At 48.8% G+C, this 24,806-nt stretch overlaps 1 protein-coding gene across 3 annotated transcripts; it reads right to left on the minus strand.

Annotated features, from left to right (window-relative positions):
- Positions 1-24,806, minus strand: SEMA4A (semaphorin 4A). 3 transcript variants are annotated; one of them, XM_037132653.2, is made up of 15 exons: positions 24,423-24,806; positions 22,511-22,678; positions 20,587-20,747; positions 19,265-19,324; positions 18,910-19,008; positions 18,585-18,690; positions 17,665-17,781; positions 17,168-17,292; positions 16,855-17,021; positions 15,656-15,809; positions 6,278-6,458; positions 4,335-4,453; positions 4,084-4,241; positions 1,720-1,820; positions 1-1,352 (listed from the first exon to the last, which is right to left on the minus strand). In XM_037132653.2, exons 2-15 carry the CDS (start codon positions 22,647-22,649, stop codon positions 760-762), a joined length of 2,280 nt encoding a protein of 759 aa, XP_036988548.2. In that variant the 5' UTR covers positions 22,650-22,678; positions 24,423-24,806; the 3' UTR covers positions 1-759. The 3 variants fall into 3 exon arrangements, with proteins under 3 accessions (XP_036988548.2, XP_036988547.2, XP_036988549.2); XM_037132652.2 differs by lacking the exon at positions 24,423-24,806 and adding an exon at positions 23,482-23,648; XM_037132654.2 differs by lacking the exons at positions 18,910-19,008; positions 24,423-24,806 and adding an exon at positions 23,482-23,650.

Consider the following 24,806-nt stretch of genomic DNA (forward strand, 5'->3'; position numbering starts at 1 on the left):
CAAGCTTTGTCTTTTTAATAAAAAATAAACCGTCTGTCACAAGCAGTTTTCTGAATCCCAAAAGCAAAGGAACTGGGAAAGGACAGAGGTCACAGGGTCAGCTAGGGTAAAGGCATGAACAAGGCTCAGATTATCCCTGTTGTTCCAGTTGGGCCAGAAGGGATCACAGCCTCCACCAACTGAAGCAAAAAGGAAGGTGGTCAGACTTCAGGAAAACCTCCTGGGGAAGCAGTGGTACACAGTTGGTAATGGGAGCAGGACAGGGCAGCTCCCTGCAGAGCCCTAAAGATCCCTGGGAAATGGGAGTGTTGGTGTCCAAGGTGGTAGCTGCTATCGGAGTGGAGTCTCCAGGAGCAGCCCGTTATCTTATGGTTGTTTAGATGTTTGGTGTTTAATACCATAGGATCCTGGAACAGTCCGTTTTAGGTCTCCTGGAGCAGTATGTTTCTGGAGGTCCTGAAATGGCCAGAACTGAAGGATCCTCTCTAGGTCCTATCATAGCCTCGGTCCAGGTCTGGAGCAGCTCCTCTTGAGAGTCCATGTGCTTGGTAGAAGGGAATCCCGTAGGGCAGCCAGCCGCTGTGCCCAGGCCTGCTGAGTGCTACTGGTGACACAGAGTGGCGGTGAAGCCACTCTCATGAGAGGAAGGTGATCTTTTGTGCTACTCCCACACTGGTCAGGTCTGCAGTGCTCCAGGCTTCTCGGTCGGCACGGCCAGGTGCCACGTCCTTCCCCACAGCCCCAGTGTATGTCCAGAGTTTAAGCCACCTCGGTGCCCAGGTGGTTGTTATCAGCATCCACATCACTGGCAGAGGTCCTGCATTCCTTGGGAAATTGGAGGTGCTGTTCTCTGCTCAATGGAGCCTTCTCTCCCGGGGGCTTGGTCTCATAGCCCTGGACCTTGCCCCGGCCTCGGAGTGCCCCCAGTGGGGAGGCAAGGAGGAAGATGAGGGCTCCTGAAAGCACTAAGGCAAACAGCACAGTGACAGTGAGGAAGTGGGGCCAGTAGGACCGCTGGGCGGCCACGGCAGCCCCGCCACCCATCCTGGTCAGCGGGGCCTCCATGTGCTCTCGGGGAATGCCTGCCAGTTCAGGGTCCAGGGCCAGGGGATGATCCTGGTTATCTACCCAGTACGAGACCACAGGGTATGAGAAGCCATTCTCAGTGGCCCAGCACTGGTAGAGACCCCACACCCCATCCTGCAGTAGCAGCAAGAGGGAGCCATTGCAGACCATGGAAGAGGCTTCTGGGACTGTTGCTTTTCCGTGACTCCAGTGGTAAGAGGCCAGCGCTGAAAGGTGGGGGCAGGGGAGCTCCAGGATAGAGTTGGGGACAGCCAGGACCTCTTTAACTGTAGGTGAAGAAAAAGGGGAAAAGGTTAAAGGATTTGGGGGAGAAGAAAGGCTCTGCCCTACTTCCAATCTCTACTTCAATTCTCAAACTCAACTCTGACCCCCCTCTATCTCCATTCTGGACCCCAAACTAACTTCCAGCCCATCTGACTCCAACTCTGACACCGAAACCAACTTTACCCTCAATCCTGAATCCCACCTTAGAACTCCTACCCCTCTCCCAGCTGCCAGGACCCAAATCCATCTCAACTCTGGGTGTTCGGGTTTCAAGCCAGGCAGGTGCTGGGAGAAGATATTGAGGCAAGAATGCCTACCCCTGCCCAGAATTCCCCCAAGTTTTTGCACTTCCCCTGGTTCCACACTCACTGATGTGGGGGCGACTCTGAGGCCGGAGGCTCCTGCCAATGGGGCCATTGGCACACGCCCACTGTGGGTTCCCTCTCTCCAGATCCTGTCTCCAGGACTCCCTGAGAGGGCAAGGAAATAAAAAAACCATCCCTTCAAACATACAAAAGTGGGAAGAGCAGAGAGGAAGCAGTGGGAAGAAGGTGGGCAGGGTGAGCAGGGGGGATGGAGACAGGGTCACAAGGTAGAACAGAGAGAAGGAGAGACCCAGGATGCTGCGGCAGCTTCTAAAGTGCTGGGTGAAACCCCACCCCTGGAGGAGCTCACCAAAGGAGTGGGGATGTTGAAAGGAATGTTTCAGACTTTTGACCAAGATGGAGGCGTAGGTAGACACACTGTCTCCTCACACAACCAAAAGAAGGACAACAACACATTTAAAAACAAAAAACAACCAGAACTGACAGAAAATCCAACTGTATGGAAGTCCGACAACCAAGGAGTTAAAGAAGAAACATTCATCCAGACTGGTAGGAGGGGTGGAGACCAGTAGCCAGGCAGAGAGGACTCGCGGCAAGGTGGCGACTGGAGGACCAAGCAGTCCCACATTCGCATGTGCAGATAAACTGGGAGGAACAACTGGGGAGTGAGACAGACCGCGCAACCCAGGGCCCCAGTGTGGGAAAATAAAGCCTCAAACCACTGGTTGAAAACACCTGTGGGGGTTGAGGCAGCAGCAGGAGAAACTCCCAGCCTCACAGGAGAGTTCGCTGGCGAGACCCACAGGGTCCTAGAATGTACACAAGCCCACCCACCGGGGAATCTGCACCAGAAAGGCCCAGTTTGCTTGTGGGAAGCAGGGGAAGGGACTGAAATCCGGCAGAGAGTGGAGCAAAGGCCACTGTTCCTTCTTGGACGCCTCCCCCACATAGAGTGCCACAACCCACTGACTGGGTTGCCCCACCCTGGTGAACACCCAAGGTTCTGCCCCTTGCTACATAACAGGTGTGCCGAGACCAAAAAAGAAAAAAGAAATGGCCCAAATGAAAGAATAGATCAAAGCTCCAGAAAAAACACAACTAAGCAACAAAGAGATAGCCTATTAGATGCAGAGTTCAAAACGATGGTAATCAGGATGCTCACAGAAATGATTATGGGCACAAAATACAGAAGAAAGTGAAGGCTATGAAAAGTGAAATAAAAAAAATGTACAGGGAACCAACAGCGACGGGAAGGAACCGGGACTCAAATCAATGATTTGGACCAGAAGAAAGAAGTAAACATTCAACCAGAACAGAATGAAGAAATAAGAATTCGAAAATATGAGGAGAGGCTTAGGAACTTCCAGGACAACTTTAAAGTTCCAATATACGAATCACAAGGGTGCCAGAAGGAGAAGAGGAAGAGCAAGAAATTGGAAACTTATTTGAACAAATAATGAAGGAGAACTTCCCCAATCTGGCAAAGGAAATAGACTTCCAGGAAATCCAGGAAGCTCTGAGAGTCCCAAAGAAGTTGGACCCAAGGAGGCACACACCAAGGCACATCATAATTACATTACCCAAGATTAAAGATAAGGAGAGAATCTTAAAAGCAACAAGAGAAAAGGAGACAGTCACCTACAAAGGAGTGCCCATCAGACTGTCAGCTGATTTTTCAAAAGAGATCTTACAGGCAAGAAGGGGCTGGAAAGAAGTATTCCAAGTCATGAAAGGCAAGGACCTACATGCAAGATTGCTCTATCCAGCAAAACTTTCATTTAGAATGAGAAGGCAGGTAAAGTGCTTCCCAGATAAGGTCCAGTTAAAGGAGTTCATCATCACCAACTCCTTATTATGGAGATGTTAGAGGGACTTATGCAAGAAAAAAATTAAAAATATGAACAGTAAAATGACAACAAATTCACAATCATCAACAACAGAACCTGAACAAAACAAAACAAACAAACAACAAAAAACCCTAAGCAAACAAGTAGAACAGGAACAGAATTGCAGAAATGGAGATCACATGGAGAGTTATTAGCAGGGAAGGGGAGGGGATGAATGGGGGAAAAGGTACAGGGAATTAGAAGTATAAATGATAGGTACAAAATAGACAGGGGGAGGTTAAAGAGGTTAGTATAGGAAATGCAGTAGCCAAAGAACTTATATGTACAACCCATGGACATGAACTAAGGGGGGAGGAATGCAGGTTGGAGGACATGTGCAGGGTGGAGGGGAATGAAGGGGGAAAAGGGACAACTGTAATAGTATAATCAATAAAATATATTTTGAAATAATAATAAAATTTTTAAAAGAAAGGAATGTTTCAGTAGCCCCTAGAGAAAGGAATTACAGGAGCACAAGCCAGGTAGAAAGGGCCCTGGTGCCATCCAGGACCGGCACTCACGGGTTGGAGGTAGGCAGGAGGCGGCAGGTTCCAGACTCAGGGTCCCAGGCACAGTGGGGGTCCTGGGCAAGGACACAGTCCACACAGCTCCCATAAACACTACAGTTGGCCCGAGGAATCCTCAAGACACCTCCTGAAAAGCCTGCAAACAGTGCACCCTGGAAGAGAAACGGAGAGTGTCAGGGTGCTCCCACCACACCTAGCAAGAACACAGCACCCTAGGCCTGCTCCATTAGAAGGTCTCTACTCACCTGGGTCAGGGCCAGCTCCAGGTTTCGAACAGGTTCCGGGTCGGGGAAGAGCTGGATCTCCTCTACCAGATAAGCTCTGCTGTCCGCACTCACCACAGCCTTGTGCAGGAACCCTGTGGCTGCAGAGAGACAGAGAGAGCTGACATTGCCTCGCCTCTTCCACAGACCCCTTCTTTCTCCCTCCCTGACTCCACGTGGCTTCCCAGCTGCCAGGAAGTTCTTTCTGAAGTGTCACACACACCGGATACAGATCTGTGGGACCATTTCCTTCTCTGCCAGGGAGATGGAGCACTCTTATAAAAGGCTTGACATTGCTGCCCCTCTGTCCTTCCTTTGTACCACCTGATAAAACTCTGTCCCTGAAGGGACTCAACTGTCCACATTCTCTGTGGATATGAGGCAGTCAAAAGGTGAGTAATCGTGTGGAAAATCACATCGCCAGACTCCCTCACCTCCATCAAGTGTTTCTACTCAGAGACATTTTATTGAGGTGTATTCTGCCTACCCGTTTAAAAATTTCAGCCTGGCTGGTGTGGCTCAGTGGATTGAGCTCTGGCCTACAGAGGTCACTGGTTTGATTCCTGGTCAGGGCACATGCCTGGGTTGCCGGTCAGATCCCCATGGTTGGGGGCATGTGAGAGGCAGGTGATCAATGTTTCTCTTCCACTCTTTGTTCCCTCCCTTACCCTCTCTCTAAAAATAAATAAAACATTAAAAAAATTTTCTCAACCACCCTGACTGGTATTCCTGATCCCCCATCATGTTCAACTAATTTTCTAATCTCATAACACCTGACATTATTGACTCAGTATGTGTAATGTCTATTTTCCTGCACTCCACAAGGACAAGTTTTCTGTCTCTTTGGTTCTCTACTGTATACCCTGTAAATCATCCACCCCATCAGGTCCTCAATACATATCCTTGGCAATCTTCTACATTCTCTGGTGACTCTGTCCTTCTTTCCACAGTGACTATTTGAATCCACTCCTCTCTCCTCAAACCTCCCAGCTTTTCCACCCCCATTCCCAGCTCACAACCTCCGTTCTCCTACTTCATAGAGAACACAAAAGCCATCACATAAAAACTCCATCTGCTTCCTGCCCACCCTCCAGGCTACACCCCTCCCCAGTCTTATCCCTCTTCTACTCCTGATTCCAACTCACTCACAGCCAGTTGCTCCATCTGTGTCCTGGACTCTGGCTTCTTGTGCCCTCTGCAACTTCACCTGCCAATTACCCCCTTGCCTGCCCATTTCTCACCAAATCCCTCGCTATTGGATCCTGACACTTCCATATTTAAAAAGAGAATACTGGCCTTGGCTGGTGTGGCTCAGTAGACTGAGTGACGGCCTATGAACCAAAAGGTCGCTGGTTCGATTCCCAGTCAGGGCACATGCCTGGGTTGCAGGCCAAGTCCCCAGTAGGTGGCATTCAAGAGGCAACCGCACACTCATGTTTCTCACCCTCTCTTTTTCCCTCCCTTCCTTTCTCTAAAAGTAAGTAAATAAAATCTTAAAAAATAAAAAAATAAAGAGCATACTGGCTGGATCCCATACCCTCCTCCAGTCACCCTCTTTCCTCTCTTCCCCTCCTCAGCCAAGTCTCCTGAAGAAATGAGCTCTGCACTTGCTGTGTCCAGCTCCCCTCTCCCTGTTCACTCTTCACCTCTCCAACATGGCTTCCCTCAAAAGATAAACAGCTCTCGCTAAGGCCACCAAAGTCCTTCTGTGTGTCTCCTCAATCAGACTGAAAGCTCAGAAAAGGTAGCGACTGGAATGTTTTGTTTCCCCACTGTATTTTCAGAGCCTAGCAGGGTGTCAGGCACATAGGCACATAGTAGGTACTCAAAAAACACTTGTTGAATAAATGCATGAGTGAATAAACTCAGAGATTTCCCTCCTCTGCTCTAGTACCCTGAGGGATGTCCTAAAGCACTTTACTCACTGGTACCCAGGTACATGACCACATGGTTCTTCCCATTCAGGCCCTGGATTGCCTCCACTGCAAGTCGTGTGTACTCCACACCAGATTTCACCAGCAGGGGCGTTCCCACCACCTGTTCATCCATCAGGAAGTGGTCCTTCATGAAGGTCAAGGCTTTATCAGAGGAGGGGCCCACCGAGCACTGAAGGGGAAAAAGGCAGACCAGGTCAGCTTTGCCCTTCCTATATGCTCGCCCATTGCCTCTTCCCGCCCTTCTTCCCCCTCTGCTAATCTCCTTTGCCTCCTTCCTTCAAGGCAGTGCTCATCTCCAGATGGTGGTTAAAGTTCAGACTCCGGAGCTGCCTGGCTTTGAATTCCAGCCTCTGCATGCCTGAGATTCCTGAGCAGTAAAATGGGCATATTACCAATACATGATAGGGTTGCTGTGAGGGTGAACAGTAAAATACATGACAATTAGAACAGTGATTATTATGAATTAAGGACTCAATAAATATTAGCTATTATGATTTTCCTCCTCCTCGCCTTCATCAAGGACGCCTGGCAGCCAGCAGGAAGCAGGGTGAGGACCCTTTGCAGGCAAGGGCCCTGTTTTACTCGCGTCTGTAGCCCCAGGCTTAGTGCTGACCAGGATATGGCACACAGTTGGTGCTCAATAAATGTTTGCTGAGTCAGTGATTAAATGAAATATGTCACATAAAGGGGTGGTGTGGCAGGGAGTGTTTCTCCTCAAGGTTTTGCATGAACTTGCTGCGTGACTCTGGGAGAGTTTCCTCTCCGTTCTGAGCTTCCTTTTCTTGTACATAACATGAGGGGTTGAACTGGCGGCTCTCGAAGGCCCTGCCAACACCGGCATGCTGGGGCTCTTGGGACATGATCTTTAGTCAGAATCCTTGCCTTTCAGGCCCAAGAACATTGTCTTAGAGCCAGGCCCAACACTGTCACGGGATTGAGTGCGGGCCTGTGAATCAAGCTGTGTCCTCAGACAAATTACCCCGCCTCTATGAACTTCAATTTCTTCACCTATAAAGTGAGGTAATAACATCTACGTCTCATTTTGGTGCCAGAATAAGCATATGCACCTACTCTTGCTTCCTCCCAAAGGGATTTTTTTTGTAAGGCAAACCTACAGGGATGAGGAAAACAGGAGAGTAAGCAAAAGCCCCACATTTTTTGGAAGCTGGAAACCAAACGAACAAATAGCAAAAAACTTAGCAGGAAAAAAAGTCCTCTTAAGATGGCCCTGAGTTGACCAAAACTATCTGATTTATAAGACAGTTTTAAAGTTCATGAATTAGTGGCCCCAGTCACCTCTGGAAGTCGGGTAAAAGGGGAGCTGAATAAAGAGAATTATTTGAAAATCTGTTTTTCTCTGGCCAGTGTGGCTCAGTGGATTGAGTGCCAGCCTGTAAACCAGAGGGTTGCTGGTTTGACTCCTGGTCAGGGCACATGCCTGGGTTGCAGGCCATGTCCTCAGCTGGGAGTGTGCAAGAGGCAACTGATCAGTGTTTCTCTTTACACATCAATCTTTCTCTCCCCTTTTCCCTCCCTTCCTCTCTCTCTGAAAAAGAAAAAAGAAAAAGAAGCCCTGGCTGGTGTAGCTCAGTGAATTGAGCGCGGGCCTGAGAACCAGACAATCTCGGCTCGATTCCCAGTCAGGGCACATGCCGGGGTTGCAGGCTGGTTCCCTGCAGGCCAGTTCCCAGCAGGGGATGCACGAAAGGCAACCATACATTGATGTTTCTCACCCTCTCTCCTTCCCTTCCCCTCTAAAGATAAATAAATAAAATCTTTAAAAAGAAAAAGAAAATCTGCTTAAAAGCAGGCAGATCTCCTCCCAGCCCCATCCACCTGAGTGATTACCCGTTGCATGCCCTGGCTCAGGACTGGAGGTTTATCCCCTGGATAGAGGACAACAGGCACAGTTGGGGAGGGACACCACATGCAAGTCAGGGATTGAGGGTGGGCAGGCACAGTGCAGGCTGAGACTTTTCCCCACACCCAATCCTCTTCCTAATACCTCTTGGCACCCTGACACCAGGAACCAGACCATCTCCCTCCAAGCAGAAGACTACAAGAGTCTGCTCTGAGGAGACTGACTAGAGGTCCCAGAGGAAAGACTTAAAGATACTAACGTTGAAGGTCCCCAACAAAACAGCCCGGCTACACCATCCGCGGTAAACCTACAATGGAGCTCAAGTTGCCAAGTCGTACCCATGGGCACAGAGTTTCCAAACAGCTTCTTGGTCCCCTGCTCTTAAATATGTGTAGATAGCCAAGGATTACCAGACATGTGAGTAAATCCATGTTCATGAAACAGAACCAAACAAACAAATAGGGAAAATGAACAAAATCAAACCTAAGAGGACACAGAAATGATTTGGAGAAAAGAAACCTTTGCACCAAAGTATCATTACTATCCTAAGTGAAGACAGTGTACCCATGAAACAAGGTGTAATGTTACAAAAAGAAGAGATCTTACTTCAAGAGGACAACTGGACATTACGAATGTCCTTAAGGAAGAACACACTACCGTGATGAAGCGGTCTTCCCCACCCCGCTCAAACTTTGATCTGATCAAGTCTCTAGATCCAACCACCAGTTTATAGAGAATGTTTGTATCCCACCACTGTGATACAAAATCATCAGATCCAGACTGTGGGAAACTCTACATGACAAATAAATTGCAAGAGAATAAATGAAGATAGAAAGGGAACATCTAGATTAAAAGAGACTTAAACAAACGACCAATCCAAATTTATAGATCTTATTCAGATTTTGACTCAAGAAACAAACTATGTTTAAAAAACTCTTATGATATTTTATGAGGTTATTAGAAATTTGAAAATTAAATGCATATTATATTAAGGAGTTATTAACTTTTTGCTGTGATAATCGTACTATGGGTAACTTTTAAAACCCTGTATTTTTGGAGCCCTGGCTGGTGTAGCTCAGTGGATTGAATGCGGGCCTGCGAACCAAAGGATCGTGGTTCGATTCCCAGTCAGGGCACATGCCTGGGTTGCAGGCCAGTTCCCAGCAGGGGATGCACGAAAGGCAACCATACACTGATATTTCTCTCCCTCTCTCCTTCCCTTCCCCTCTAAAGATAAATGCATTTTAAAAATCTTTAAAAAAACCCAAAACCCTACGTTTTGGAGATACATACTAAAATACTCATGGATGATGTGGTAGGTTGATGGTGCTCTCCCCACCACACCAAAATAAATATGTCCACCTAAAACTTGCAAATGTGATTGTCCAGGTCCAGCTCTTGGGTCAACCAGAGGTCACATTTCCTCGATGTCCTCCTCCAACACTGTGATCACTGCTCATGCTTAAAGATGACCTATTCTAGGTATCACTCAGTGATATCCAGGTTAGATGAATTCCTAGATATCATTCACACACAGTGGGAGGCTGTGTTGGCCAAAGGGGACTTCAGAGTGAAGGAAGCACCTAGAGCCCTACTGTGTTGCAATCTTTATCTTCACACAACTTCTGCTTCTGCTTCTGTCACGTCATCAATATTTGGTGTGAAGAAGAGACACCATCAGCTCCTTTAACTACTAGTTACATCTTAGTACATGGTGGTGTCGATAGTCTGAGTTGCCACTGCCTGAGTTGTCAGGTTGAAGGAAAGCCTTCGTCATGGCAACGGGCCCTGGGCGGCCTGCCCCTGCTCCTCCCTCCAGTCTCATTCACAGTTAGATAGCAGGTGGAAGCAGACATCTCTGAAGCCATGATCCACCCAGAAGTCTACCAAGATTCCCAGTCTGTCCACTGCTCCAGATCTTCCGTTGCGCCCTCATGACTGCTGTGAAGCTCTCTCAGGAGCCCTAACCTACATCTCCTCTGTTATCGCGCTCCAGTAAATTGGAATCACAGAACACTGGTAGGTGATCTTTTGCATGTCAATAATTTTACAAAATTTGATCAAATTTTTGCTTCTCGAGGACTTCCGTCAAGATGGAGGCATTGGTGGAAACCTTGTGCCTTCTTGCACAACTAAGTTTAAAAACAACAAAGTTGCCCTGGCTGGTGTAGCTCAGTGGACTGAGCACGGGCCTGTGAACCAGAGGATCGCGGTTCGATTCCCAGTCAGGGCACATGCCTGGGTTGCAGACAGGTTCCCTGCAGGCCAGTTCCCTGCAGGGGATGCACTAGAGGCAACCATACATTGATATTTCTCTCCCTCTCTCCTTCCCTTCCCCTCTAAAGATAAATAAATAACTCTTTAAAAAAAAACAACAAAGTTTTAGTAACCAAAAACCACAGCCAAAACACAGAAAATTGAACTATACAGAAGTCCGACAACAAGGAACCTTTCAGCCAGACCCAGCCAGACCAGTAAGAGGAGCGAAGCCAGAGACTGGCGGAGCGGGGTTGCGCAGGAAAGATCCACCGGACCGACCCATGTGCACAGACAGTGGTTGGCAGATCCCAGGCGTGGCGTTACCACGGGCAGACCCAGTGAGGGCGCAAGGCGGCAGGCTGACCACGGTCACACATTCACATGCAGATAAACCAGCAAAGGAGCGAGCATTGAGATAGACCACGCAGGCCCCAGCAGCGGGAAGCAGCAGAGGGGATCGCTATTGCCTCTCTCTGACCCCACCCCCACCTACAGCATCACAACCCAGCGACCTGGGTGGCCCGCCCAGGTGCAACAGACCAAATCACTACGGCTCAAGAAGAACTCAAAGCCCCAGAGCCAATAACTCTAAGTGACCATGAAATAGCCAACCTATCAGATGCACAGTTCAAAACACTGGTGATCAGGATGCTTACAACACGGGTTGATTTTAGTCACAAATTAGAGGAACAAATGAAGGGTAAATTAATTGAAATTAATGGAAATGCACAGGAAACCAATAGTGATGGAAGGGAAACTGGGACTCAAATCAAAGGAGTGGACCAGAAGGAAGAAAACAATGACCAAACAGAAAAATATGAAGAAACAAGAATTCAAAAAAATGAGGAGAGCCTTAGGAACCTCCAGGACATTTTTAAACATTCCAACATCCAAATTATAGGGGTACCAGAAGGGGAAGAGGAACAGTCATGAGTGGAAAACTTATTTGAACAAATAATAAAGGAGAATTACCCCAATCTGGCAAAGGCAATAGACTTCCAGGAAATCCAGGAAGCTCAGAGAGTACCAAAGAAGTTGGACCCAAGGAGGAACACACCAAGACACATCATCATCACATTAGCCAAGATTAAAATGAAGGAGAGAATCCTAGAAGCAGCAAGAGCTAAGGGGACAGTCACCTACAAAGGAGTTCCCATCAGACTGTCAGCTGATTTCTCAAAAGACAACTTACAGGCAAGAAGGGGCTAGAAAGAAGTATTCCAAGTCATGAAAACCAAAGACCTGCAACCAAGATTGCTCCATTCAGTGAAGCTTTTGTTTAGAATGGAAGGACAGATAAAGTGCTTCTCAGATGAGATCAAATTCAAGGAGTTCATCATCACCAAGCCCTTATTATATGAAATGTTAAAGGGACTTACCTAAGAAAAAGAAGATAAAAAAGATGAACAGTGAAAGGACAGCAAAGTCACAGTTAGTAAGAACCACACCTAAAACAAAAGCATACTAAGAAGACAGCTAGATCAGGAGCGGAACCATAGAAATGGAGATCACATGGAGGGTTAGCAACAGGGGAGTGGGAGGAGGAGAAGGGGGGAGAAGGTACAGAAAATAAGTAGCATAGACGGTAGGTAGAAAATAGAGAGGGGGAGGGCAAGAATAGTATGGGAAATATAGAATCTAAAGAACTTGAGACACATGGTTATAAATTAAAGGGCGGATGATGGAGGAAGGGGTGTGCAGGGTGAAGGGGAATGAAGGGGGGAATAGAACAACTGTAATGGCATAATCAATAAAATTAAATTAAATTAAAGAAAAATTTTTTGCTTTTCATGCAAGAGGACAAATGTTGTCTTCCAAGAAGTATATAGGTCAAATAAAGATGTGACATTAAAATACGTGTCAAAATTACATCTTTAGATATTCATACATTGCCCAAAATCACCTGTTTCTAAAATCTCTGTATATCAATAAATAAATAAATATCTAAGCCTTTTGCCAAATAAACAAGGAAATTAATTAATTAAAACCTATATGACTTTATTTGCAAAAAGGGTCCTTGTAGATATAATTTAAAATCTCAAGATGACCTCATTCTGGACTATGATGGGCTCTAAGTCAAATGACATGTGTCCTTATAAGAGACTAGAAGGAAACACACAGAGAAGAAGGTGAAGTGCTGACAGAGGCAGAGACTGGGGTGATGAGCCTACAAGTCAAGGAGCAGCCTGCTGGGAGGTAGGAGAGAGGCATGAAATAGACCCCCCCCGCCCCGCCCAGAGCCTGCAGGAGGAACAAACCCTGCTGACCCTTTGGTTTTGAACTCCTGCCTCCAGAACTGTGAGAGAGAGCAAGTTTCTGTTGTGTGCAGCCACCGAGAGCACAGTGGTTCAGTGTGGAGGCCATAGGAGATCACGATGAAATGATGTGATGTCCAGAATTTGCTTCAAAATAATAAGGGAGAAAGTGGGTGAAACAAGTTTAATTGGCTATGAGTTGAAGCTGGCTGATGGGTGTGTGGAGGTTTAGTATACTATTCTGTCTACTTTGGACATATTTGAACTTCTCCGTAATGCAAAATTTTTTAAAGATTTTATTTATTTATTTTTAGAGGGGAAGGGAAGGAGATAGGGAGAGAAACATCAATGTATGGTTGCTTCTCGTGGGTCCCCTGCTGGGAACTGGCCCCACAACCCAGTCATGTGCCCCTACTGGGAATCAAACCACAATACTCTGGTTCGCAGGCCTGCGCTCAATCCACTGAGCCAAACCAGCCAGGGCTATAATACAAATTTTTATACAAATGATAGTAAGGCTCAAAAAGTCTAGGAAATTACATATTGTAGCAGAAATTAAAAATCTGATAGAAGGATCAGAAGATAAAATTGAAACACTCTCTCAAGAAGTAGAACAAAATTAAAGCCTTAGAAAATGGGAAAGGGCTTTAAAAGTTAGAGGACCATCCAGAAGATCCAGAAAAAAGAGAAAAAAACATTCTGACATTAGAACAGTGCTCCGTGAGGGAAGGAACTTGTTTTATTCACTGCTCTATCACTGGTGCCTAGACCAGTAAGTGGCCTCAGAAAATATTTGTTGGATGAAATAGGAGGAAATAGTTCAAGAACACTTCTTAGAACTGAAGGAACTAAATTTCCAGTCTGGACAGGGCACATAGAATGTCCAACACAGTCAGTGAACAGAGACTCACCAAAGTGCAATAGTGTGAAATTTCAGAACAGCCAGGGACCAAAAAAAAAAAGGCCCGAGACTCCTGTGAGAGAAAACCAGGTGACACCGAAGAGTAAGGGATCAGAATAGCTTGGAACTTCTCAACAGCAGCACCAGAAACTAGAAGATAATAGAGCAAGCTTTCAAAGTTTTTTGTTTGTTTAATGTTTTATTTTTTTAAATATTTTATTTATTTATTTTTAGAGAGAGGGGGAAGGAGGGAGAAAGAGAAAGAGGAAAACATCAATGTGTAGTTGCCTCTCATGTGCCCCCCACGGGGGCCTGGTCCACAACCCAGGCATGTGCACTGACCAGGAATCAAACTGGAGGCCTTTCAGTTTGTGGGATGATACCCAGCCCACTGAACCACACCAGTAAGGGCAAGCCTTCAAAATTTTTTAAGGAAGGTTATTTCTAGTCTAGAATTATGGGTACCTAGCCACCCTATCAAATGTGAAAGTATTACAGAATAAAGACATTTTCAGACATTCAAGTTCTCAAAAGACTTTACTACCAAGTATCTCTATCTAGGAATCTACAGAGGCTATCTCCACTAAAAAAAAAAAAAGAAGAAGAAGAAGTCATGAGGTGCAAGAAACATGAGATCAGCACAAGAAAGAGGCAAAGGGAATGCCCATTATGATGAGAAAGGGAGATTCCAGAACAGCAGTTGAGCACAGATGTACAGCCCGTGGATGTACGGCCACCCGGGCTGCAGGAGGCTGGAAGGAACTCCAGGAAGATGAAATTATCTTTGGAAGAGATTCAGGTAATTTGGTAAGAGTTTGGGGTTGGCTGCTTTGTCTGTGGAGTAGCCACTCTCTGTCTCACTAATAAGCTCTCTTTCACTAAAAAAAAAGAAAAAAAAACCATTTGGGGTTAGATTAAAGATAAGAGCTTAGAATACAAAGGGAGCAAAGAAACATCAACAGAATTAGTATCCCTGGGGAAAATAAAAATTTATGCAAAAGGAAAAGTAATCATGGCTTTAGTACTTGGCTGATCTGTGAATAATAAGACTCATAATATAAATATTGATCTAACAAAATTACTATAAAACTGTGCTGAGTGGGTACAGTAATATGTTGGTAAGGCAGCTCTGGAGTGAGGGGTTGGAGGAAGCCCCGATTTGCAGTGTTTGCTGAATTTCATAGTTTATGCTCTCACATGGTTGATTTCAAGTTACCAATGTAATGTTACTAAACATGAATTTGGAAAGCGATGTGCAAAGAGTTCTTGCTAGTTGCTGTAGGCCAGCTCTAGCATACCCCTGGGTGGGGGAACACACGTTTCAGAAGGGGAATTCAACAGATACTGCCTGAAACCAAAACATCAAGATGTAACCATAGCCCTGGCTGGTGTGGCTCAGTGGACTGAGGACCTGACTGTGGAGCAAAAGGTTGCTGGTTCGATTCCCAGTCAGGGCACATGCCTGGGTTGTAGACCAGGTCCCTACTAGGAGGTAAGTGAGTGGCAACCACACATTGATGTTTCTCTCCCTCCTTTTCCCTCTCTCTAAAAATAAATAAAGTCTTTTTAAAAAGTAAATAAATAAAAAGATGTAGCAATAAAAGTATATTATTTAGGATTGCTAGAAGAACTAAAGCTGGTTTTCTCTAGAAAGGGAAAGGTGGAGGGTAGGGAACAGGGCTGTTCTTTTTGTAACCAATGATGTAAATCTGTATGGTTCTTTAAATGGTGTACACATACAACTCTGATCAAAAAACAAAAGTGAAATGAGAAATGCAGGTGAAGATGCTCAACACAGTCCCTGGCACAGCCAACGCTCCCTTGTTTCCTCAGTGCGACACCCAGGCGTTGTGTGCGTACTTAGCTGGGATGGAAGGGGCTGCAGTATGTGTAGGATGGGGTGGGACCCCTGTGGAATGTGGGTAGCTGGACCAGACGTACGTCTGAGCACATGCGACTGATGGCGGTGGAGGGGAGCATTCACACTACTGGGCATTTATTGTGCTATGATAAGTACTTTGATAAATGCATTATGTATATGTCTCTGTGGGGGAGGAAGGACTTTGCTTCAGTGTTGGGGTGGTACTCACACTGCCTGGCCGAGGACTGATATCATCAGGAACCCCATGAGTAGTCCACCGTGAAGTCTCTTTGTTCAGCGCTTTGAAGTTTCCCTCAAAGACACGCTTGATGTCCTTGAGAGAGAAGGCACAGACAGCGGAGCTCTTGATCCCTCCAACCTGCCTGAAGACAGCGGGGGGGGGGGGGGGGGGGGGGGGGATTGTGATCTCCTTTGCTATATAAGGAAGCTACTCCTCTAGCCCTGGCCCACCCTTGGTGGAAAACCCCAGGAGGGCAGAAATGTGGAGGGCTGGGCCAGCCTCCAGATGCTCTCCTTCCTCTAGCTGTGGTGGTTAGGGCTAGGAGGGTCCGGGACTGGCCCACCTTAGAGTCTGAAGTGTGATTGTCCTTAAAGAGAATTAACTGGGGCTCAGGCCCTAGGGTTATAGCTATGGGAGGGGCAGTGTACCAGTTCCTCACAGCCTCCAGAAGAAGCTCTCCTCCTTTAGGTCCCACGAGTCCCTGGTCCTCAGATTATGAACCAGAGCCTGACTACAAGAGTATTTTTATTCCTTCAGCCCTGGTCTGTGGAGACAGGTACGACTTTCTTGTTCTCTCTAGCTTGACTGTGGCACACACCATGCTCTAAGTTCTGGATGCCATAGATACCGGACACCAGATCTTTGGGCTGATGTATTTTCAGTAGGTGTCTAACACACTGTGGAGCCAGACCACAGCCAATCAGTTAGCCTTCCTTAGTCTCCAAGTAATGGCTACATTTTTTATCTTACGATGCTGATGGTGTTTCCCTCCTTGCTCTGGCCATTAGGAAGCTCAGAGCTAAATATGTGACTGGCACCCAGGGACCGTACAAATGACAAGCATTTGTAATGTGTTGATACTATCCTTGGCTTCCCTTATTCCCTTTTTATTCCCATTTCTTTATTGGTACTATTTTATTTTGTTTTGTTTGAAAAATGGTTGCGTTTTGTAAGCTTCCTCCTATCCTTTTTGGAGGCAGGCAGGACTATAAACTACTAAGAACCTCTCTGAGCTTTATTTTTCCCAGCTACACGAAGAGCATAAATCGAATTTCTGGGAGGCGGTGAGGATCTGTGCTCCACTCACATCATTTCCTACACCCCCCTCTCCGTGGCGAGCCAGGGCAGCGACGCGTACAGGTCTCAGATCCTGCATTCAGCCCCCAAGTTCCCGCCCTGGGTCTCACCACTGAGAGGTGAAGACTGCGTAGACGTGGGGATCGGTGGAGTCCGGCAGCAGGACGGCGTGGCGGATGACATTGAAGGGCAGCTGGCCGCGCTCGGAGCACAGCAACTGGGCCTTCAGAAAGGTGGTCCACTTCTTCTGCAGAAGCTTTTCACCGCCGGTGTCGTTCTAGAAACCACTGCGAGTCGGTGGCCTGCTCGGCTCCACTAACCCGCCTTTTCTCTCCCATTGGGCTCTAGGCTCTGAGCCCCGCCTCTGCCATCTCCCCATTGGCTCCTCCACAGTCAGCCCCGCCTCCCACCCTGGAGACCCACCTTGCAGATTCTGGCCACCCGGGAGGTGCGGAGCTTGTCGAAAAACTCAAATTCGCTGGCGGTCTCCTCAAAGAAGAAGTAGACGACCTGAGTAGAAGGGATGGCTGCCACAAAGGAGGCGTCCGCTGCGGCGGGGGTTGGGGGGGAGGCAGATCGGCTTAAGGACTGAGCACCTGGATGCCCCGGGTTTCCCTTGGTGAAAACCCTTGAATTAGCTCTGGAGGCTAGGAGCCTGGATGCCTCGGGTCCCACAGCTGATCGAGGGTAGCCGTGGGGGTGGGGGTGGGGGAAGGGGACTGGTACTTCTTTATTTAAGTAAGATGACACCTTCATGAGAACGAGAGCTTTGTCTCCTTCCCTGCTCTACCCCCACCGACTAACAGTACTGCCTTGAACTCAGTTTCCCCACAGTACATGAGAGTTGAATTGCCAGGTCTCTGGGACACGGGGGAAGAGAAGAGGACCAGACCAGTGCTGGGTGGGGCTCAAGTTCTTACATTGCAGCCAGCGGAGGAAATTGTCCGTCCTGAGGACAGGCTGGGATCCCAGCGTGCGGATCAGGATGGGCTCGCTGCCCAGGAAATTGTTCATGGTGCCAGAATAGAGCATCCCGTCTGGTGGGGAAGGAGGCGTAGACTTCATCAGTTGGAAGGTGCCCTGCCCCCTCAGACCTGCCTGCCTGGGGCCAGCATTCACGTCAGTCTCGTTTGTTCTACACCTTCCTGTGGACCCTCAAAGCCCAACTCACAGTCCCCACTGAGCACCATATTTAGGTCCTTCTGTCCGGAGGAAATGGCCAACCCTCCTGGCCCTCTGTGTTTGGGCACTTTCCAACTCTTTTTCTGGTTACTCCCCAACATACCCTGCTGAACCACTTGCCAAGTAGAATCACTCACTGTTCCCCTGCCTCACTGGGTTTTCTGCTTCCACACTTTGGGTCCCACCCTTCTCTTCCTGGAACAACTTCCCCTCCCATCTACCTATCTTTCAAGGTCCCACTCAAAAGCCAGAGGCCACCTCCTGCAAGAAGCCAGGTTGGGAAGTCTGTCATGGTTTGTGTCCAGGAAGGCGCAGGGCTGATTTCTTGTCTGTAACCCCTACAAGTTGTTAGCATAATGCCTGGCATACCGCAGAAAGTGTTCACACAGTGCCTATTTGTTGAACAACTGGATGAATCTTGTCCTGACCTTCCTGACTCTGTGAATCTCTCCACAGCCATTTCTCTTCACCTACTTTGTAGCAGCTTTAGCAGGAGCTTGTGGTTGGGGTGCCTGATTCTCCCTCTGATCTTGTGCTCTGAGATCCCTGGCTTTCCCTCCCTCAGTCCCCTGCCTTTCAGAAAACTGTCAGATTTCATATGTTACAGAGTGACCTGGGAAAGCAGATGTTGTGATGGACCAAGGAACCTGATACTTACCTACCAAAACAGCTGTGTGCTTGTGGGAAGGGCCAAAGGGGCTTTGGCCTTTCCCCTCCACAACCTTGTCCTCCAAAATTGGCAACAGGAAGGAGTTTTGAAGTTCCTATGGTGGGGAAAGGATGTGTGACTAGAATGCCAGAATCTCATGTCTGGAAAACAAAGGGTATTGAGGGAGGAAGGGAAAGGGACGTGGAGGGAAATGTGTCTGGGACCAGGAAGCTCGCAAGTGTTCTGCCTCTGAAAGACCAGAGGTTTCCAGAGCTGCAGCAGATAGGCTGAGAGGGAGGCTTGGGGCCTGACAGCGGGGTGCCAGGTAACTCACAATGAAGGTGCAGGCAGGGCTGAAGGCGAAGGTGCCACAGGCATAGAGGTGGGTTTCATTGAAAGAGACGAGGACACGAATATAGTTGAAACACTGTGTCTGAAAGAGATAGAGAATTCAGGCCTCCAGGCCACTTGCCCTAAACTCCTGGGCCCCCAAACTCCAATGCTCCCTTACTTCCTAGTGGGGAGAAGAGCTAGGCAATGCCGAGGCAGTCTGCATATGTCTTCATAGAACATGATGCAGGCAGTAATCATGCAAGCAAACAGCCTCTCCTGCCTGCCCCACTGGAGGTGATGGTCTGGGGTCACCAGGGTTCTCTACTCAGGGGCCTTATATCCCCACCTCTGCTTACCTCATTGCTCTTCTTAAAGGCACATTCACTCTTTTTTTTGTCACTGGCCGGCCAGGATATCTGAAGAGGGGAGGTGGGAGGAAGGAGATGAAGGGAAATGAGGTGTTCACCTCTAGCTTTGACTTGCCACCCACTCCTTGGCTCTGGTGTGATATCACCAGCATGCATGGTGGTTAGTGACCTACCGATAGGTTATAATGACATCAGTTGGTGACCACAATTATTACTTTAATGTTACTGTTATTCATTAGGATCAGTTCCATACCAGAACATGGCCTGTAGAATCAGACCTGAGTTTCAATCTAAGCTCAGACATTTACCAATTATGTAATCGTGGTCAATTACATAGGCTTCTGGAGGCACAACTAGGTGGCATATGTAAAGCACCTAAGGCAATGCATGGAGCAGCAGTTGTCAAACCACACATTTCCTATGGAAATGGTTAAACACACCCGTTCAGAGAATGTACATTTTTAACCAGTATCTATGTGTGAACCCGCAGACCACACTGATGCACACGGACTGCGGAGGTGCTCCCTCCTCACCACGAGCCCCCTCCCTCCCCCCCTTTTTCCTTCTTCCTCCCTCTCTCCCTCACATTGTTGCCATTAGCAGGATGACTAAAATTTACCACAGAAGTTTCAGCGATTCCTACCAGTTGATAGATATCACATTATTGATACCATTTGAGTACGTGTTTCTCTCATGTGTCAATATTTTCCATCACAGCCATTTTAGCAATTAGTATTATTCAACCAGTGATCATGATACCAATGAACAGTGAGGCCACAATAGTATTTCTGGTCTGTTATACGAACCAGATATACATAAAAAGAGTTGCTGATTATAGCTGAATTCAGTTGACCCTTGAGTAACATTGGGGTTAGGGGCACCAACCCCTCTGCACAGCAAAATATCCACATATAAGTTTCGACTCCCCCAAACTTCACTATAGTTGCCCCTCAGTATCCATGGGGTATTGGCCCCAGGACTCCCATGGACGCTCAAGTCCTTACATACAATAAAGAGGGGCAGGACAGGGCATCCCGTCCTCCTTCTGCATCCAGGTTCCCCAACTGCAGACTGAAAATGCTGGTTGAATTTGCAGATGGAAAAGCCTGGGATACAAAGGGCCTGCTCTATATTTATTTTTAAAAATCTGCATATGAGTTGACCTGCATAGTTCAAGCCCATGTTGTTTAAAGGTCAAATGTATAGATAATAGAAATTGGGCGATTATTCCCCCACAGGCTGCCCAGGCACAGGACGCTGCCGGCCCCTCCTCACTTTCAGCCCGCGCCCTCTACCCCTGGCCTCCTCACCATGCTCTTTAGCTTTGGCACACCTGGGTCCTGGATATTCAAGGCCAGGATGGCTTCTCGGGCCCCCACATAGAGAGTGCCTCCGTCACCACTGAAGAGCAGAGTGTCAAAATCCTGGAGGTTCTTCTGGTGGAAGAGGCTGAGAGCCCTGCGTCCATCCCCTGTTGAGAGGTGGGGAGAAGGGGTGAGTGGGGAGCAGAGGCTGGGGAGGCAGCTGCTTCTTCTGGTCACCGAACAGCTGATTCCTGAGATAAAAGTGGGGGAAGGGAACAGGTTGCAGAGTATGTTCCCCAGGGCTTGGGGGCTGGACCCATTCTTCCTCAGCAAGCCGCCCCTTCACTCCCCACCCTGCTGGCAGCCCCAGGACCTTTGTGTGCTGAGCCCACAGAAGAGAGGAGAGGCAGACAAAGACTGGGTCATGACAGCCTGGGGCCAGGGGAGGGTGGTCCATACCCAAGAGACAGACAAAGGGACAGGACATGAAGTGAGGCAGGAGCAATGCTCTTCCAGGCCTGGGGGCTGCAGTAGGGGGAGAAATGGTGGTCCTCACTGGCAGGGGGAGCAGAAGGCATTATAGATAGACAGGAGGATGTTGACGGCCACAGGCAGGACAGCTGGACACAGACAAAACTGTGTGTCAGAGTAGCTGTGGTTTGTAGGGTCCCACTCACCAACCCCACTTCCTTCCTCTCCTCCACTGCAGGAAATTTCCACCCCTGGAATCACCGCCATAGGCTGAACAGAAGGAAAAGCCCTTTCATCAAAGGCCCCGAGGGCATGCCTGGATGTCACTGGGACAGGAGACAGGAGCCTAGGTGGCTCACCTAGGTCCTCTCCATCACCTTGGTGCAGCGATGGGGTATGTGTGTTTTCCTGCCCCACTGGCCATCAGTGAGGGGGAAGGAGCCCCTCAAACCCTCTCCCATGGGCACATTTGCACTTTGTACTAGTTAGAGGACTGATAGCTAATTATTACCTTTGAAGTCTCAGAGTCTTAGACAAGACCAACAGGAGGAGTTGGGGAGAGAGTGTGGCAAAGCACTGGAAGGGCCGGTCTCCTTCACAACTGTGTAAACCCCTCTGTTACGGAAGGGTCACTCTGCAGCATGACTGACTGCTCTTTGGCTTCCCCTCAGACTACATGTACCTGCAGTGCAGGAGCTGAATCTTGATTGCGTTGGTAATCCCAGCACCCAACACGGAGCAAGCCTCTCCATCAATGGGTAACACGCGTTTCCTTTACCACAATGCCCCAGAAAGTTGCTAAGTGCCCAGGATCCTCTGTCCCTACTACTCTTACAGGGCCCAGGTCCTTCCTTGAATCTTCTCCCTGGAGGTGAGAGGGCCAGCAGCGCCACAGACTCAATGAGAAAGCAACTGAGCTGTGCCCACAGGGTCCTGGGACCTGCAACCCGGTGGGTCACCCTAAGTTTTCATATTGCTGGTGTCCATGGTACTGGACACAGCACTGTCCAGCATGATCTGTGTGGTCATAGACCTAGAGTGTCTTGAGTCACCAGGTCCACAGATGATCTCCTAGCATGGGCCTTGCCTTTGCGGGGGGCACCTAGGGGTGTGAAAGCAGTTTCAGGTTTGAGGTGCCCAGCGTGACGTTGGTGACATTTAAGGAGGGAAAGAAAACCCACCAATTTTGGAGAACCAGAAGGAGTGGTGCCCCCGCCCCCTCTTCTCTCTTTCCTTAATCTTCACCCCAAGTGGTTTCATCTCTCACTTCTCTCTGTCTCAGTCCGAACCTCTATTTCTGTCTGTCTGTCTGTCTCCGAGGCCATCTATGTCTATCCAGCATATCACTCTGTCTCTCCGAGTCTGTTTTTCTCCTTCTCCCCTCGTTCTTCTCTCCTTCCGCCACACCCCTCCAGCTCTCTGTCTCCATCCCCACACTTCCTGGCCGTCGCACACTTACCTGCGTGGTATCTGACCCTGGGCACGGGCCCCTGCCCGCCACCCCCCGATGTTGTTGTCGGCAGCAGCAGGAGAAGCACTTGGAAGAGGAAAAGGCCGAGGAGGCTCCATGGGTCCAGGCCCAGGGCTGGTAGGGCCATGCTCAGCCAGAGGCCGTCACCAGATGGCTCTGAGAAAACAGGCACAGGGGCACTCTCTGAGGTAACAGTCCTTACCACATCCCCCCACTAGGGACCAATCAGAGAGCCCCAGGCAGCAGAAGTACGTAAGGGGAGGGTGTTAGGCAAGGGGACGGTTTCCTCTCCAGAGGGCCCTGGAGAGTCTCACTTCCATCATCCTCACAGGCCTCAGTCTGTTACCTCGCTCTTCCCTCTGGGTGAGAGTCCGGTTGTTCCCCATCCTAACCCTCTGATCTCTTCTCACCAATAGCCCGGCTCTGCCTTTTCTCACCTTACTCTCAGGGAAGTCCTACTTGCTGTCTGTTCTTTGTCTGCCTCCTTCCCATCGCCAAGAGCCCAAACCATTGCCTGGCCCTAGGCAGGGAGGGGACTTTCTGGGATACAGATTCCTATGCTCAAATATAAATTCCTCAGACCTAACTCTCTTGGCTCTTTCAGATCTGTTGATGCCCTGTCTCTCATATTTACCCCTCTCCTGTGATGACCCACGCAAGCACAGGTCTGAATCAGCTGCTCTGACCTTGTCTCCCCCCCAGCCGGGCTTGGGTCTTTGCCGCTCAGGCCCGCCCGGCCCTCTTCTTGTAGAGAGGCCAAGAGAGTACAGCCCACCAAGCCTGGCTGAGAGCATCGCCCGGGAAGTGGCCCGGGGCAGGCAGTGGCAGCTGTCTCCCAGCCTCTGCAGCGGCCAGCCCTCTCGCTGGACTCTGTGCTGCTGCTGTCTGTCTCCTTGGGTCTCCAAATAAACTCCTCCCCAGGACCACTGACCCCAAGCCACCCGTCTTATCTCACCTACCCTTGAGCCAGCCACGGTGTAGAACCCAGGTGTCTGGACTCTCGAGTGGAGGTGCCATCCAAGAGCAAGAAGGTGAGTAGGGGTTCCAGGCCCCAGAGGCAGGGGACAGAGGCTCAGCCCAGCTGGGCCAGGAGTGAGACCCTGCAGCTACCCATGGTGCCAAAGCTAGCACTGGGAGTTCTGGGCAAGGGAAACCAGAATTTCCACCTCTCGAGTTGTGACAGATCCCAGGCTTGGGCGGAAGTTGATAAATTGGGAGGGGAATGAAAGGAGACACACCTCTCTCTTTCCCCCTCCTCTCACCTCTGTCTATCCAGAAAGTCCAAAAGGCAAGAAAGTTTCTAAATCATTTCAGCTGTTTTCCTGTTCCTCTATTATGTCACATACAGTCTCCCCAGCCCAGTAGTGGCTTCTCCTCTTGCTGAAGATTTCCCAGAGACAGGAGACAGACACTCTCTTTCATTTTCCTTCTTACACTTACCCACAAGGTCGGGTCTCTCCACTCCTACCTACTGGGAAGTCCCTGCGGTGGTCTAACCTTCAAACCTCCACTTCCAGCTGAGCCATAGTCTCTTAAAAATAAAACAATTGCACTGGGCTCTTATCTGTGCCTTCGATGAACTCCCCCATGCAGTCTCATTTCCATCACTGCTAGAGCAGCATCAGGCTAGTAGAAGGCCCAGAAAATGTTCCATGTAAGCCTATGCTTCTGAACACGCCTCTGAGGCACCCAACACCCACCCCCCGCCATAGTGGCTGCTCACCCCTCCCTGACAGCTCCAGGGGGAGCCTCATAACGCAGGGTTAATAATGCATCTAGCACCACGGGCTCCATGACCTACAAAGGGAGTAGTTTCCTGCCCACTCAGCCCCAGAAAGCTGACTACTAGTTAAAGAGCACAGCCATCCCAAGGCAAATCCGACTCCAATAAATAACCCACCTCCTTTTTAAGTGTACATTCCGTCCAGTGAGGAAGTCCTTCCTGTAGTGTAACTTCCATCCCTCTCATCACAGCACCAGCCCACAGGGTGATGGTACAGCCTGAGCTCTTCCTTAGAAGAATTTCTTGTTGAAGGCCATTCGGCCTTCTTTCCTTCTTCTGCTCTCATTTCCCCTCATTTTCCCTGAAGTGTGGTCTCAGCCAGACCCCTCCTGACAGTTGTTTCTGTCAAGACTTGCCGAGGGCTCCCTCAGACTCTCCCGGAGTCTGGATGCCTGGATGCCGGGTCCTTGGGAGAAGCTATGAACCAAGCCCCCAGAGGAAGTCCTCCTGCTCCTCAGAGTCAAGGGAAACTCCCACCCAGACCCCAGCTCAGAGTTGGGA

Source organism: Artibeus jamaicensis, unplaced genomic scaffold, assembly GCF_021234435.1.
Source record: "Artibeus jamaicensis isolate MK-2021 breed Jamaican fruit bat unplaced genomic scaffold, CSHL_Jam_final contig_447, whole genome shotgun sequence".
Classification (NCBI taxonomy): Eukaryota; Metazoa; Chordata; class Mammalia; order Chiroptera; family Phyllostomidae; genus Artibeus; species Artibeus jamaicensis.

What these genes read in the sequence shown, in the direction of transcription:
- SEMA4A (XM_037132652.2), bottom strand. Translation starts at nt 23,539, where the DNA reads ATGGCACCTCCACTCGAGAGTCCAGACACCTGGGTTCTACACCGTGGC. An exon ending in GGGTGGCCAGAATCTGCAAG is followed by an intron (nt 17,022 to 17,167) that starts GTGGGTCTCCAG and finishes AGTGGTTTCTAG; the next exon opens with AACGACACCGGCGGTGAAAA. An exon ending in GGTCATGTACCTGGGTACCA is followed by an intron (nt 4,454 to 6,277) that starts GTGAGTAAAGTG and finishes GTCTCTCTGCAG; the next exon opens with CCACAGGGTTCCTGCACAAG.